Below are 16,290 nucleotides of genomic sequence, written 5' to 3' on the forward strand. Positions count from 1 at the left end.
AGGCTTTGCATGAATCATCCCCCCTTTATCCAAGGTATACCCATCTACACCCGGTTTTCTATGCCCCTCTCCGACTGTCCATCTCTGGAGATGAGAATAATCCTTTTAATGGGGTATTCTCTTCTTATAAAGCGATGGGATGTAGCAGGGATGGACTGGGAGTGAAATTCAGCTCTGGCATTTGAAAGCAGATAGACCCATGTTGTTCCTCCCCCTGATGCTGCGTCTCAACTGAACCTTCAGGATGCCGGTACTGTTAACAGCATAGCAGACAATGCGGCCCACAACGGGACCAGCCCATCTGGCATTTGCCAGAATTGCCAGATGGTCGGTCCGGCCCTGGTATGTAGCTACGATATGACATCACTTCGCAATTAATGGGGGTTTGATTGTTCAGCATCCTACATAAGAAATCTTCCAAATTTTTTTTGGAGGTCTCATAGGCGTCTGGGAGGTTTTGAACCCCTTTTAGAAGCCTGGAAGGTCATCTCTCTTTCTGACTTTTAAGACTGGTCATTTTTAAGACGATCCAACTTTCTGTAAGTTGCCCACATATTTTTCTTTCTAGGTGGTGCTATCACCAGTGCTGACAACCTGCTGGGCAGGAGACTGAGAGTGGCAATGATACATTGTTGGTGGGGTTGGACTTTATTTCCCTGCACTCATGTGGCTGTTTGGGGGAGCTTTAAAGGGAATCTGTCACCTCATTTTTCCTATATGAGATGCGGGCCGGCCACAGCCATCAGGGGCTTATCTATCTTTTTCTACCTGAAAGATAAGAAAAACGAGTTAGATTATACTCATCCGATCCGGTCTGATGGGTATCGTGGTCCGGTCCGGCGCCTCCCATCTGCATACGATAACTTCCTCCTACTTCTGCTGCGGCTCCTGCGCAGGCGTACTATATCTGCCCTATTAAGGGCAGAGTAAAGTACTGCAGTGCGCGGGCGCGAACTTCTCTGACCTTTGCCGGCGCCTGCGCAATGCATTACTCTGCCCTCAATAGGGAAGATATAGTACGCCTGCGCAGGAGCCGCGGCAGAAGTAAGAAGGAGGACGTTATCGTATGAAGATGGGAGGCGCCGGACCGGACCGCGATACCCATCAGACCGGATCGGACTCCCGGGTGAGTATAACTAACTCATTTTTCTTATCTTTCAGGTTACATCGGGGGCTTATCTACAGCATTACAGAATGCGGTAGATAAGCCCTGATGGCGGTGGCCTCATCTCATATACCAAAAATGAGGTGACAGATTCCCTTTAAATCACTTGGGATTTGCACTGACATGTAAATCTGCTTTAGCAATCTGACACTTGTCTTATTTTTTTTCTTCCGAGGTATCGAAAGCAGCCGCAGATCTGATGGCGTACTGTGAAGCCCACGCTAAGGAGGACCCACTATTGACCCCAGTGCCTGCTTCTGAAAACCCCTTCAGAGAGAAAAAGTTTTTCTGTGCCATCCTGTAACGGGTCTGCGGGGCGGCCACGCTTCCCAAACACCAGTGTAGAATTTTGAACATCAAGGACTATTTTTATGGTCTGCAGAATCACCGATATTAATAGTAATCTAGAATATAAGTCTGGAAAACTGCGGGGCAAGTGTGCGGAAACACCCGGAGACCTGCAACACCAAGACTTTCTGTCCTTTCCAGCTAGAAGAAGACATGTTAAAAAAAAAAAAAAATAAGCTTTGTGTATCCACCTTGGTTAACATCCTGCCTGTATAATGTTTTTTTTTGTTCTTTTACACATTTTTTTGCCTTTTTTAAGTTTTTAATTTTATGGCTGGAAAACAGTATAAGGATGTGTAGTTTGAATCACTTTTTTCCTTTACATTTTAATTTGAACTAATTTGTAATTTTGAATATATCTATTTGTTTTTAACTGCAGGAAACAAAATTTACAATGGTGTTTAATATGTAACATTTTGATGGTTTGTGTCGTCACATTTAGAGTAGCACAAAGACGCTTTTTTTTCCAGTGGGAATCTTGGCTAGATTGCAGTCAACTTTCACAGTGTGCACCAAGACGTTATCCAGCATTGCGCTAAAACCACGGAAAAATTCTCGTTTGCGGTTTTTAATTCTTCAAAAATATCCAATTTTCTAGTGCCATCTCTTTTGTATCAAATTTTGGTGATTTTTTTTTTTTTTTAAGTGTTCTGCGTGGCGAAAAAAAAAAATTCAATGTGGAACAAGCAGAACAAGGGTGTTATTTTAACTATTTTGCTGCTGGAGTACTGACAGCCTTAGCCATAATGCCTCCCCATGAGCTTCGTCAGCACGATGCCATCCAGAATTAAAGGTGGCAACGTAATTTGTCTGTTCCGAAATATTTGCTCGAAAAGCACATTTCCATATTTTTTAAAGGTAATGACGGGCCTCACTTTTTTTATTTTATTTATTTTCTCATTTTAATTTTTCTTTGTACATATAATGATCCGACCGCTGCAGATTTGTATCACTTGGGTATTACTGAGTGTGGCTACTTTTTTTAAGTTAATTTAAATGCTAAGTTAAACTATTTGCCAAAACTTTGTTAAAATCAACCTAGGTTTTCTTACGTTAAAATGATAAAATCGCAGAAGGTTCGTGGCTCGCAGCGTATTCTGCCCTATGCATGTACTCATTTGCAAAAGAGTTGCATATTTCTAAACATGGGGTCAGTAAATACCCCCTATGTATGTTTAGTTTGAAGTTGGTTTCGGACGGTCACCTTGCGTTCACGTGCAGCCATAATACACCGGACCCCCACAAATAACTGTGGGGCTCTTCTGACAGCAGCACTGACATTCACATATAAAAAGATCATTAATTCCTAGGATATAGGAATATTCAGAAAGACCGAGAAACAGATCATTTGTCGCCCCTATTGTCTAAATAATGTAATATTTAAATAATATTTTGTAGCTGTTATTTTTTATGTTGTTTTTTTTGCATGGTTGAAAATTTGTGATTTTAAATTCTTATTTTTTTTCGTATTATGAGCTCAGGGTAAACTTGGAATATCTTTGGTGACGGTACCTCTCGTAGCCTGCAGTCTTTACTGCCTAATTCACAATTTCTGCCTTGGTGCAATGATCAGGCTCCTTTAAGAATTGCACTTCTCACACTTTGTAACATGCAGGGTATGGAATAAATGCATTTAGCTATACTGATCTTTAATAGCCATATTACAGTCCATCCGGAAACATTGGGGGCTGGGACGGTCGCAGAGTGGGATTTCCGCTTCCACTGCTAAAGACGCTTAAAGGTCATCAATAGCAGAATGGTGGTGGTCCCACTGAAATGAATAGGAGCTGAGCGGCCAATACACAGTGTATGGCGCTGCCAACAGCTGATGGGTGTTGGACCCCCAATGATAATGATACCGATGGCCTATTTTAAAGGAGTGATCTCTACTTTGAAAGCTATTGCCTATCCAAAGGATAGGGAATAACTTTCCGATCTCTGGGGGGTCTGACCGTCGTGGCCCCCACGGATCCTGAGATGAGGGGGAATGGAGTGGAGGTCGATCATGCGCTCTGCCTCCCATTAATTCCAACAGGAGCATTGCTGCACTCTGCAATCTCTCGCACTTACCCTGTTCTTGGGATTGGTGGGACCTCCAGTGATCAGAAAGTTAACCCCTAGGATAGGGGATAACTTTTAAACTTGAGCACACCCCTTTAAGGTTAGGTGATCTTGGGTTCCAGTGATGTCATTGATGTGAGAATGCAGCTGATGACATCATGGGGATCTGGTGACATCATGGAAGCGTAAAGTTGGTCAGGAATGACTGTCTCCATTGTGTCAGACGTGGCGCTCCTCGGCACTTTGTCTACAGGGGGCCCGGGGTGGTCTGAACCCCATGTGTCGTCATCTCAGATCCCAAGTAAATCTCCCTTCTAGATGTTTTCAATAAACTTTTGGATCAATTTACCACCTGATTCCTTGTTTTTTTCTGTCACCGATTTCTCACAAAGGGGGACGTTTATGTGACCTTTCTGTAGCATGTCTGACCTGGAGCCATCATCAGGACTCACTAGAACTGGTGCTACTGATAAATACGGAGAGACGGGGTGAGGTCGTACAGGCGCAGGTGAGGGCAGATTGAAGGGCTTAGCTAGATTTTGAAAACAAAAAAAAAATCTTTCCTCTAGAAACAGCGCCACACCTGTCACAAGGCTGTGTGTGGTATCGCCATACCAGAAACAACAGGTTGATAGTTAGCCACAACTACTGTTTGTGGGGAAAAGCAGCTTTTTCTGAAGTTTTTATGCATCCCCTAAAAGAAGGTTTTGGCTTACAAATCCTGGGGTAAAAAAGTCACCAAATACTCAATGTGTGCACGTGGCCTAAGGGTACATGCGGAAAATGTGTGCTCGTGGCCTAAGGGTACATGCACATGTTGAAGATTTTTTAAGAGTCCTTTGGAGTAGAAATTCTGCAAATCCTCAACGACTTGGTCGTTTCTGCTTCAAAAACTCTGCAAAAGGACTCTGTCTTCACAAAGCCTAATAATAATTCCTTAAAGGATTTTCCCAATTTTGGAAAACCATAGTCTCTTGGCTGCTGTTTAAAAAAATAAGCTTTGCTTCACTCCCCCTCCCCTGGTCCAGCGCTGAGTCTCCGCCGCTGCTCGGTACTATCTGCAGGCCTCACGTTACATCCATGGTAACATTGGAAATAATAGAGATCAAAAGTGGATGAAACTAGGTCGGGATTTGCTTTTTTCTCCAGCCTGCATTGAATAACCTGCAGTATAGCGTCCTCTGCTGGCAAAGAAGCAGAAATGCATGTGGAAATTTCACTATTTCTTTGAGACTTTAAAAATCAAAAAACACCTCAATCTGGCATCATGTTTTCTAGATGCCGCATTTGATACTAATGCAATGACTGGAGATAACGATCAGTTTACTGCAATGGTTTCCCTCAAGCAAAATGGATGTTTTGGTCTCCCTAAGCAACGCATCATGTATAGAGAGTTACGACGTTACCATAAAGCATTGCCAATACGCTGTATACGCTCCCCTCTCCCCTTCACGGGCTTTAGTTCGTTCTTGTTCTATGTTGTGATTGGCTAATATGTTCATCACATGATTCGCTCTGATTGGCCGGGGAACGCTAGTAGTTCGCAGTGATTGGACAGAGAGTCACAAAAGGAATATAATTGGACGAGCTATGCGCCTGCGTAGTGACGGCTTGCGGTGAGCTGTCTTCGAGTTGCTGTGCTGCAGGGAATCAGACGCGATGTTCCGAAGAAAACTGCAAGCGCTGGATTACCACAATCCCGGCGGCTTCAACTGCAAAGGTGAGTGTGTCTGCGAGCCTGCGGCGAGGGGGCTGCGCTGCGCCTGCTGGGTGGGTCTTCCGCAGAGTGGTATTGTAAGGGTTAACCAGCGCCTCTCTCTGGGAGCTGCGCGCTGCCTGACGGTCCCGTGTCCGCTTCTGATTACAGGGGTCTGTCCAGGGCCGGATTAAGGTTGGTGGGGGCCCCTGGGCAGAAAATCTGGTGGGGGCCCCCATATCATTAACATTTTAGCCATAACAGTAGAGCCGAACTGTAGCACTCAGATGTACAATCTAATCTTATCCTCTTGTTCTGCCACATTCAGATTTACAGTACTACAATAGAGATACAGTCCAGGATAACTCAAAGCAGTCCAATTATAGACAGAAAGAGTTACTCACATTTTTTTTATTGAACCCAATGTTAAGACAGCCAAGGAATAATAAAAATGCAGAAAGGGAAAGTTTTCACCGGCAGCAATTGTTGCTAACTACTGTATAACAATATGCTCTCTATTGTATTATCTCCGGAGTACAGCTACCCCCCCCCCCCCCCCCCCTGCACAAGGGTATACAGCTCTTGCCTCCTACAAGGGTATACAGGCAGCTTTCCCCCCCAAGGGAATACAACTCCCCCCCCCCCCCCCCCCCCAACGGGTATACAGCTCTTGCCCCCTACAAGGGTATACAGGCAGCTGTACCCCCCCCCCCCCCAAGGTTCTCCAATGTTTCGTCTTTATACAGTTCCCTCCTCCAGGTATACAGGCCCAAATGTACAGCTCCCTTCTCGCGCATACAGCTACCCCGATCAATATATAGCTAGCTGGAGCCTGGAGGCAAGGGGGTTAATCACCGTGGCGCTGCAGAGTTGATTGGCGGGTACACAGCAGGCGGCGGGCGCACGATGCTCGTGAACGCGGCGAGCAGGCAGAGGAGATCCACAGGACAGGAGGCATGACAGGAGAGGAGGCGTGACAGAAAGAAAGAACAGAGAAAAAAGAAAACAGAGAAAGAATGGAAAGAACAGAGAAAGAGAGAGAAAAAGAAAGATTAGAGAGATAAAGAAACAGAGATAGAAAGATACTATAGCAGCCCGGCTCCCACTGTAGTGCCCACCTGAGCCTCCCGATGCAGGAAATATAACGATCCGCTCACATGGCCGACATCCCCAAGTTCAAGGCGATCCTGCTGTCCGCGCTGTTGGAGGAGGACACGGTGATGGATCTGAAGCATTCCCTAAAGTGCCTCCATGGTTCCGTCACAATCTCCTCCCGAAATTACCTAATTTCCAGTCAGCTTCTAGCACGTCACTTCCGGTGGAACGTCGCATGCGAATTTTAAAGTGCTCCTCGGGGCTCCGCCGTGTACTCCTGTGTCCGCACGAAAAGTAAGCTCCCAGCCGGGGCAGTATCTCTCTCAAAATCGGGACTGTCTCGCTGGGAGGTATGAATGCTCCCCACCATACACTTCGTACATGTATGGCACCGCATACATCATACACACACGGTTCCGCTTTTTATGCCTCATACACACGGCTCCGTTCTGTACACCTTGCGCACACACACACACTGCTCAACTCAGTACACACATGGCTCCACTCCGCAAACCTCGTACACATGCAGTTCCGCTCCACACACCTTGCACACACGCAGCTCCGCTCCATACACACACGTGGGGCTCAGCTCCGTACACGTGCGGCTCCGCTCAGTACACCTCACACACTCGCGGCTCTGCTCCGTACACCTCATACACACACACACGGCTCCGCTCCGTACACCTTGTACACACACATCTCTGCTATATCCACCCTGTAAACCCTCCCTGACCCCACACAAACTTCACCTCATCCAGGACGATGAGAACCAGCACAGACAGCAGAGTCCTGCATAAACCAAGGGCTGGTACTGGGGGAACATTATACTGTGTATGGGGGGCATGGCTTTACTGGGGGAACATTATACTGTGTGGGGGATGGCAGTACTGTGGGAATATTATACTGTGTGAATATTATACTGTGTGGGGGTGACGGTAGTGGGGAACATTATACTGTATGTGGGGGATGGTGATACTGTGGGAACATTAAACTGTATGTGGGGACGTGATACTGTGGGAAAATTATACTGTATGTGGGGACAGGAAAGGGACATTGCAATATGTGTTTTGTTACTTCCTGTTTTCCATACTTGGGTCACATGTACAAGGAACAAAATGCTATGATTCTTAGAAAGTGGCAACAAAAAAGCACCAAGATAGTCTCAGCTCTGAAAAGGTTACTGCCCCCTCTGCCCAGTAATGGATAATCTCCAGCACCTACCTCCACCCGCAGAGCCGCACTCCACATAGAGAATAATGGAGCCTCCAGCACCGACCTCCACCCGCAGAGCCTCACTCCACATAGAGAATAATGGAGCCTCCAGCACCGACCTCCACCCGCAGAGCCACACTCCACATAGAGAATAATGGGGCCTCCAGCACCGACCTCCACCCGCAGAGCCGCACTCCACATAGAGAATAATGGGGCCTCCAGCACCGACCTCCACCCGCAGAGCCGCACTCCACATAGAGAATAATGGAGCCTCCGGCACCGACCTCCACCCGCAGAGGAACACTCCACATAGAGAATAATGGAGCCTCCAGCACCGACCTCCACCCGCAGAGCCGCACTCCACATAGAGAATAATGGAGCCTCCAGCACCGACCTCCACCCGCAGAGCCGCACTCTACATAGAGAATAATGGGGCCTCCAGCACCGACCTCCACCCGCAGAGCCGCACTCCACATAGAGAATAATGGAGCCTCCAGCACCGACCTCCACCCGCAGAGCCTCACTCCACATAGAGAATAATGGGGCCTCCACCCGCAGAGCCTCACTCCACATAGAGAATAATGGAGCCTCCAGCACCGACCTCCACCCGCAGAGCCGCACTCCACATAGAGAATAATGGAGCCTCCAGCACCGACCTCCACCCGCAGAGCTGCACTCCACATAGAGAATAATGGAGCCTCCAGCACCGACCTCCACCCGCAGAGCCGCACTCCATGTAGAGAATAATGGGGCCTCTAGCACCGACCTCCACCCGCAGAGCCGCACTCCACGTAGAGAATAATGGAGCCTCCACCCGCAGAGCCGCACTCCACATAGAGAATAATGGAGCCTCCAGCACCGACCTCCACCCGCAGAGCCGCACTCCACATAGAGAATAATGGAGCCTCCAGCACCGACCTCCACCCACAGAGCCACACTCCACATAGAGAATAATGGAGCCTCCAGCACCGACCTCCACCCGCAGAGCCACACTCCACATAGAGAATAATGGAGCTTCCAGCACCGACCTCCACCCGCAGAGCCACACTCCACATAGAGAATAATGGAGCCTCCAGCACCGACCTCCACCCGCAGAGCCACACTCCACATAGAGAATAATGGGGCCTCCAGCACCGACCTCCACCCGCAGAGCCGCACTCCACATACATGGCTGCTCTCAGTGCTCTGCGCACAGGACCTGTGATGAGGTCACAGGAGGGGAGGAGACAGGGGTCACATGATCGGGGGCCCTGACACCTTACCTCCTGTGATCTCATCACAAGCCTTTGCACGCTACCAGCAGCATCAGCGTTCACGCTACTTGTAGATGCTGCTGGTAGCAGAGCACATAATGCCGCCCCCACGGTCACTCACTTTTAGGTGGGGAGAAGATGGAGTGCCATTGCAGCAGCCAGCAGGAATGTGGTGGGGGCCCCCTTAGAAGCTCTTGTGGTGGGGGCCCCGGGGCTGAAGCCCCGCCTGCCCTGCCTATAATCCGGCCCTGGGTCTGTCCCTCCCCAGCCTCCTGTCACCATGGACTGTCAGTGCTGGACTTGGGGGTGCCGCACTGTACGGTGTGTGGGGGCTGTGCCGGACGTGGGGGTGCCGCACTGTGCGGTGTATGGGGGCTGTGCCGGACGTGGGGGTGCCGCACTGTGCGATGTGTGGGGGGCTGTGCTGGACGTGGGGGTGCCGCACTGTGCGGTGTGTGGGGGGCTGTGCTGGACGTGGGGGTGCCGCACTGTGCGGTGTGTGGGGGGCTGTGCTGGACGTGGGGGTGCCGCACTGTGCGGTGTGTGGGGGGCTGTGCTGGACGTGGGGGTGCCGCACTGTGCGGTGTATGCTACAGATCGCTTGGAAAACGCTAGCATTCTGCAAGCTAATTACTCTTGCAAAATGCTAGTTTTTCGTGGGAATTACGCATGAGGATTTCCCGCGGCAGGGAGTTGTGGAATTGCCACCGGAATTCCGCACGTGTGCGCATAGCCTAATTCTACATGCTACCACCACATGATTGGTCCTATCTTTAGTCTGTCTTCAGTCATGGGCTATTATACAGGTGATCGGACCCAGCGCCCTCTCTGCATTAGAAAGGCTCCTCCCCCTATCGTCCACGCGTGAAGGCAACAATCACAGGCGTTTATACCACTGGCTTCCTCACACTTTGCGCAGCTGTGTTTCACCATGGAACACAGAAACCAGAAGTGACTTAATCAAGAGGCCTGCGTCTAACATCACTTCCGGCGACAGTGTAGAGTCACATGCTTTCTACTGAGGGACATGCCAGAAGCAACCAGCCCGGCAAGCGAAGAGGTGAGTAGATGGGCCTCAGAGAAGCCTTCAGCCTGAAGACCCCCCCAGACCTTAACAAAAGGATACAGACTGGAGGAGAGAGTCCAGAGTATTAAGGAGACAGGAACAGTGTAAGGAGAAGAGGTAAGCCCAATTGGTCTCCCGTTGCCCAGCTAGTATCTTTCCCCATTGTCTGCTGCCAGCACAGAGCACTTTACGATGACCTCTTCATCCCTATAGGAACAGGAAAAACACTGGAGAGAGGATGTGGGAGGGACTATCTGACCTCTTTCGTGTTTCCTGTCCCTATTGGGGTGTGGTGACATCATCCTGTGTGCTGTCATGGGGGGGTTAATAGAAAAAACAAAAATAAAAACAACTGATTTTATATAAAGTGTAAACCATCATTGATGAGCAGAGACATCAGCAGAATGCCTTGCTGTCACATCACCAAGTGTAGCGAGAATTGCTCTACAGAAAGTCATCACTGAGCGCAGGTCCTTGTGTAAAACAAGGTAGATTTATTGCGTTTCTCCACACTCATAATGAAAACGCTTTTCTCAACACAAGAGATTGAAAACATAACAGCTTTTGTTCAGCCCAATACTGACTCATCACAGCACGGCCATTAGTTGTCACAGGCTGTCTGTAAATCAGCACTCCAAGCCTTTTGGTGTAGGTGGAAATCAATAACCTGCAATGAAGAACTCCCAGCACTGCACGGAAGTACAGTGCGACACTGTACTTGGTATGAGGACTGTGGTGTGCAAGGAGGTGTCTCGTGTGTTGCCACAACACTGTACAGTGCGTGGGGCTGTGCTGGACACGGGGGTGTCGCACTGTACTTTGTATGGGAACTGGTGTGCATTGGGGTGTCTCATGCATCGCCACAACACTGCACAGTGCGACACCCCCATGCACTGTACAGTGTATGGGGGCTGTGCTGGACATGGGGGGTGCAACACAGTACAGTGTATGGGGGCTGTGGTGTGCATTGGGGTGTCTTATGTGTGTCGCCACGACACCGCACAGTGTGGCACCCCCACGTCCAGCACAGCCCCCCGTACACCGCACAGTGTGGCACCCCCACGTCCAGCACAGCCCCCCCGTACACCGCACAGGTTAGTCACTTTTCAAACATGGTGTTTGACTAGTGTGACCAACTTTTTACTATGAGGCTGCCTATGCAGCATCAATAGTAAAAAGAGAGAATTTTAAAAATAATAAAAATCATGTAATTCTCCCCTCCTGGCGTCCCCAGGCTTCAGCGATGTTCCCAGCGATGCCTTGCGACAATGACCTGTGATGACGTAGCGGTCTCGGCGAGATGCTATGTCATCACAGGTCATTGTCACAAGGCATCGCTGGGAACGGGACTTGCTGGGAGCATCGCTGATGCCTGGGAACACTGCGGGGGACGCTGGAAGGTGAGAATAACATGGCTTTTTATCTTAATCTTGTTGTCGTCTCAGGGCCTGGAGGACAGTCTCCTCTCCTCCAGACCCTGGGTACCATCCGCACATTTTCCGCTTACTTTGCACATGCATAGCCACATGCGGAAAGTAAGCGGAACAATGCATTCCTATGTCTGTAGAATTCCTGCGATTCCGCAGAAAATAAGCATGCTGCGCATTTTTCCGCGATGCGATTTCGCCACGGAAAAATACGCAGCTTTAGCACCACATGTGCAGAATGCCATTGGACTCAATGGGTTGCTTATGTTTTGCGTTTTCTTTAGCGAAAACGCATAAAATCCTCAGGAATTCCGCACGTGTGCACATAGCCTTAAGGTCCTTCCTGCTCTGCATTTGCGGAGCCCAGCGCTGTTCCAGGCCCAGTAAGTAGTCTGGCATTGGGAGTTCTCTCCCTGGTGCGGGTACAGGGCATGATGGTTTATTACTACTTCCTTTTCTTTTAGGGGGACAAGGAACCTTCACCAATGAGCAAATTTAAGACCAGGACTCACAAGCGTGCAATCTGTGCAGAGTTTATGTCTTCACATAGAAAGCCCCTATGCCAAAAGCGTACAGAGAAAATTGTCAAGAATAGAGTGACTCTCCTTAACGGAGGAGAGTAAAGGGATAGTCTACCAGGAGAGCCAGTCTTCCCTGGCCTTTCTCTCATTTGGCACCTGCTCCCAGTATCCCTCCAGTGGCTAAAATGAAGAATATTTGCCAGGAAGAGGAATCAGATTCTCAGGAGGAGATGTCCATGCCGGAAGAACTTCTGGCTGAGGGTGAGTTACAAGCATTGGCCTTGAAGCTCTCCAGGATGGGATATATATATATATATATATATATATATATATATATATATATATTATAATATAATTTTTTTTTTTTTTTTTTTTTTTCCCCCCCCACTGAAAGCATGGAAGAGCTCCTTTATAGCGAACCATGGAGGTAGAAGAGGAAAAGACTACCCGTACAGTACAAGAGATGTTCGGTGGTCTCCGGTCAAGGAGAAAGCTAGTGTTCGCCATGCAGAAGGCTATCCGGAAGTTAGTCTTGAAGGAATGGGATTCTCTGGAGAAGAGGTTAAGCACACCCGTAGAACGAAGACAGGTTTCCAGAGGATGAATGAACGCTGGTCTTGCGTATTGAAGATGGATAGTGTATTGAAGATGGGTAGCTAAGAAGACAACCTTGCTATTTGAGGATTCCTCCCAGCTGAAGGATCCCCTAGTGTGCCAAATGGAGGGCCTTATGAGAAAATCTTGGGAGACATCAGCAGGGCTGCTAAACACTGATCTAGCTACACATGTGGAAACAGCATTAATGTCTCGTTGGCTTGTTCAGCTAGACGAACAGCTTTCTGTCGGTACTCCCAGCGAAGACATTCTAACGTTGTTACCTCTCCTTCAGAAGGCCACAGGCAGACTGTCAGCCTTATCAAATTCAGTGAGACGTGCACTCTGGCTAAAGTCATGGGGTGGTGATGTAGCTTGAAAAATGAAGCTGTGTTCTATTCACTTTAAGGGAAGGTACATGTCTGGACCAACCCTAGGCAACTTACTAGAGAAGGCTTTGGACAAGAAGAAATCCCTGCCTGAGCTAAGAGGCTCTAGAAAACGATCCTTTTGGCCCCCTCAGCAACAGCCTCCTCAGTACTGAGGTAAAGGGAAGATGGGGAGGTGGAGCAATCTAAAAGGCGGCCGGAGCAGAAATTTCTCTTCCAGGGCCAGCGTCAGAATGAACCATGGCGCCAAAAGGAAAGGGTGGGGTCAGATTTCAGGATTCCTTCCACAGTGACACAGTTTGTGTAATTAACCTATGGGTCCTATAAGCTATCCAGGAAGGGGTAAAAATAGTTTGCCTCCTATCCCCCACAGAGAGAATACTCTCTTCACAAAAACTTCAGGACACCTTAAATTCTGGTCTAAAAAAAGGCTATTCTAGGGGGTGGCCTCACTAGTTCCAGAAATGAAGGAAAAACATGGGACACTACTACTTTGTTTTTGATTTAAAAAAAAAAAAAGTGCACCCTACCAAATTATAATTAGCCTGAAACCCCTGAATCAATACATTATATAGGTTCAAGATGGAATCCATCAGATCAACAGTTCCCCTGATGGGACAGAATTTTGCCAACTTTTCAATTGACTTTCAAGATGCATACAATCATGTCTCGATTCACCCAACTGAGCGGAAGTTTGAGATTCGCGGATAACTTTGGCGACACAAATCTTCACGAAGATTATGGAGGAAGTCATTGCTCACATCAGAGGTCAGAATATCTGTATAATGCCATACCTCGACGACTTCTTGTTTCTCAGGAGCATCGACGGATGATGACCCAGATTCTGACATATCTGGAGTGGCTAGTGAACCACCAGAAGTCAGATATGGTTCCATCCAGAAAGATGATGTTCCTAGGGGTTTTTCCTTGACTCTTGCAGGGATTCTTTTTACCCAAGCAGAGACAGATCCAGTTAAGATCAAGGATAGGTGTCCTACGAGCAAAATATCACTATCGTGAGGTTCGCTGTGTCAGTCCTCGGCTCCATGACATCCTGCATCCCGACAGTGGCCTAGACCCAAGCATACACCAGGACCCTCCAGATCTATAGTCTTACAAATCGGGATGACTCCCTGAACAAGAAAATTCCAATACCTGCCTGGGTAAAAGCCTCTCTATCTTGGTGGATCATCGCAAGAAACCAAAACAGAGGAGTCCCTTAGATCCATGATCCTCTTGTGACCATAAAGGTGGATGCCAGCAATAGAGGATGGGAAGCCATTGTCTCCCAGTCCTCCTTCCAGGGGCACTGGTCTTCAGAGATAAGCAGGCAATTATCCAATTTCAGAGAATTAAAGTTGTTAGAAGAAATGTCAGATCAGCAACATGTGATTCAAGATGTCCATATGAAAGTCTAATCAGACAATGTAATTATAGTTGGGCACCTCTGTCACCAAGGAAGCATGAGACACGAAGAGCTGAAAGCAATCTCTGCAAGAATATTTTCATGGGCCGAGGAAACCTTCTCTCCTTATCAACTCTCCATATAAAAGGAGCAGTTAACGTTCAGGCTGACTTCCTGAGCAGGAGAGAAATTCGCCCAGGAGTGTGGTGTCTAAATTCTGAAGTCTTCCAAGTATTGACCAGGAAGTGGGGTTACCCAGAAGTGGATCTGTTTGCAGGATGCCAGAATGCAAAGGTAACCCAGTATTTCTCATTGAATGCAGATAATGCATGTCTACATGTAGGTGTGGACCCCTTTGCCCACCAGTGGAAGTTCAAGCTGGTGTATGCCTTCCATCTGGTCTCAATTCTGCCCAAAACTCTGCAGAAAATAAGAACCGAGCGGACCAAAGTAATACTGACAGCACCACTTTGGCTGAAAAGAAGCTGGTTGGGCATCTTAAGCAAACCTGACTGTGGATGGTCCCCTGATCTTTCCACATATCAGCGACCTACTTCGCCAATTTACCATCCAGATATCGAGAATTTACACCTAGTAGCCTGGCTTCTGATTTCTCTATTTTAAAAGCCAGGGGTGTCTCAGACAGAGTCTTTAAGACCATTCAGAAAAATAGGGAGCTGCTAACGAATGCCATATATCTCAAAACCTGGAAGACATTTATATTGTAGTGTGTGCCTGAACATCCAAATCCTTGGCAACCAAACATTGCCTAGATTTTTTTACTTCCTGCAAGAAGGCCTTGAGACAGGTCTCAAACCCAGTACCCTAAAGGGTCTGGTGGCAATGTTAAGTTCCTATTTCGACAAGTGCCTGGCCGAGCATCGCTGCATGAAAAGATTTGACAGCAGACCCCCAGCCTGTGTCCCAGGATGATCAATGACCTTAAGGGTCCCATCACACTTAGCGATGCACCAGCGATCCCGACCACGATACGACCCGGTCAGGATCGCTGGTGCATCGCTAAATGGTCGCTAGTGAGCTGCCAAACAGGCAGATCTCACCAGAGACGTAGCGGAGGTCGTAATTAGCTGTCAGACACGGCGATGAAGACATCCACGCGTCGCTCGTCGGCGCCAGCAGGAAGCCGCCGCCGAGAAACGGCCCAGGACGTTCTCGTGCAATCAGTGATAGACAGCGGGGGAGCTGGTCTGAGGTAAGTGTCACACAAAATCGGTGACGCTTAGGCGATATCGCTAGCGATCGCGCATAGTGTGACGGGGCCTTTAATATCCTCCTTAAGGGCTCAAATGGTGTCAGCCCTTTATCATCAATAAAACTAGACACTGTCTTGGAAAACTGCTTTCCTAGTAGCAATCACTACAGTCAGATGGGTGGGCAAACTATCGTCTCTCTCAATAAACGAACCGTACTCAAGAATACCGGGAGACTAACTAGTACTCCGTCTCGACCCATCGTTTCTACCTAAGGTAGTCTCAGACTTTCACAGATCTCGGGAGATAATTCTACCCTCCCTTCTGCCTGAACGCAAGGAACAGGAATTCCACACTCTGGACGTAAAAGAGTGGTCCTTCATTATCTCCAGGAGTGGGAGGAAAGACCAAAATCTATTTATTCAGCTTTATGGCCAGAATAAGGTAAAGAGAACTTCCAAGACCAACTGGATAAACAGAGCGATTACTGAAGCCTACCAGCTCCAGAATCTCTTGCCTCCACAGAAGCTCACAGCTCATTCCACTAGGGCGGTATTTGGTCACTTGGGCTGAGAGCCTGCGCTTCCAACGAGCTAATCTGCAGAGGTCCACACTCTTTCCAAGCATTTCAGACTTGATTTGGCATTCATTGGAGACTTGTCTTTTGGGAGAAAAGTTCTCCAGGCTGTTGTCCCTCCTTAGACATTACTCTTTGATATTCCTTCTGTGTGATGTCATGCTGAGATATTAAAGAAAATAGAATTAGACTTACTGGTAATTCAATTTCTAATAACTCCATGTCAGCCTGGGTAATTCCTTCCCTCTGTTCAATTATTTTTTGTTATTT

General features: G+C 48.1%; 2 protein-coding genes across 4 annotated transcripts in view; both read left to right on the forward strand.

Moving 5' to 3' along the window:
• Nucleotides 1-3,922, forward strand: part of GNG2 (G protein subunit gamma 2) — a 193,435-nt gene extending 189,513 nt beyond the window's left edge. For all 3 annotated transcript variants that reach the window (XM_073577910.1, XM_073577909.1, XM_073577908.1), the window contains one exon: nucleotides 1,341-3,922. In XM_073577910.1, the coding sequence (XP_073434011.1) occupies nucleotides 1,341-1,469 (129 nt within the window). In that variant the 3' untranslated portion in view covers nucleotides 1,470-3,922. The remainder of the gene's footprint in view (nucleotides 1-1,340) is intronic.
• A 1,214-nt stretch (nucleotides 3,923-5,136) lies between these two features.
• Nucleotides 5,137-16,290, forward strand: part of RTRAF (RNA transcription, translation and transport factor) — a 42,354-nt gene continuing 31,200 nt past the window's right edge. The window contains exon 1 of the mRNA XM_073577913.1: nucleotides 5,137-5,294. Coding sequence (XP_073434014.1) covers nucleotides 5,234-5,294 — 61 coding nt within the window. The 5' untranslated portion in view covers nucleotides 5,137-5,233. The remainder of the gene's footprint in view (nucleotides 5,295-16,290) is intronic.

This window comes from Dendrobates tinctorius, unplaced genomic scaffold (assembly GCF_039654945.1).
Source record: "Dendrobates tinctorius isolate UK_male_01 unplaced genomic scaffold, ASM3965494v1 ptg000058l, whole genome shotgun sequence".
NCBI classification, from domain to species: Eukaryota; Metazoa; Chordata; class Amphibia; order Anura; family Dendrobatidae; genus Dendrobates; species Dendrobates tinctorius.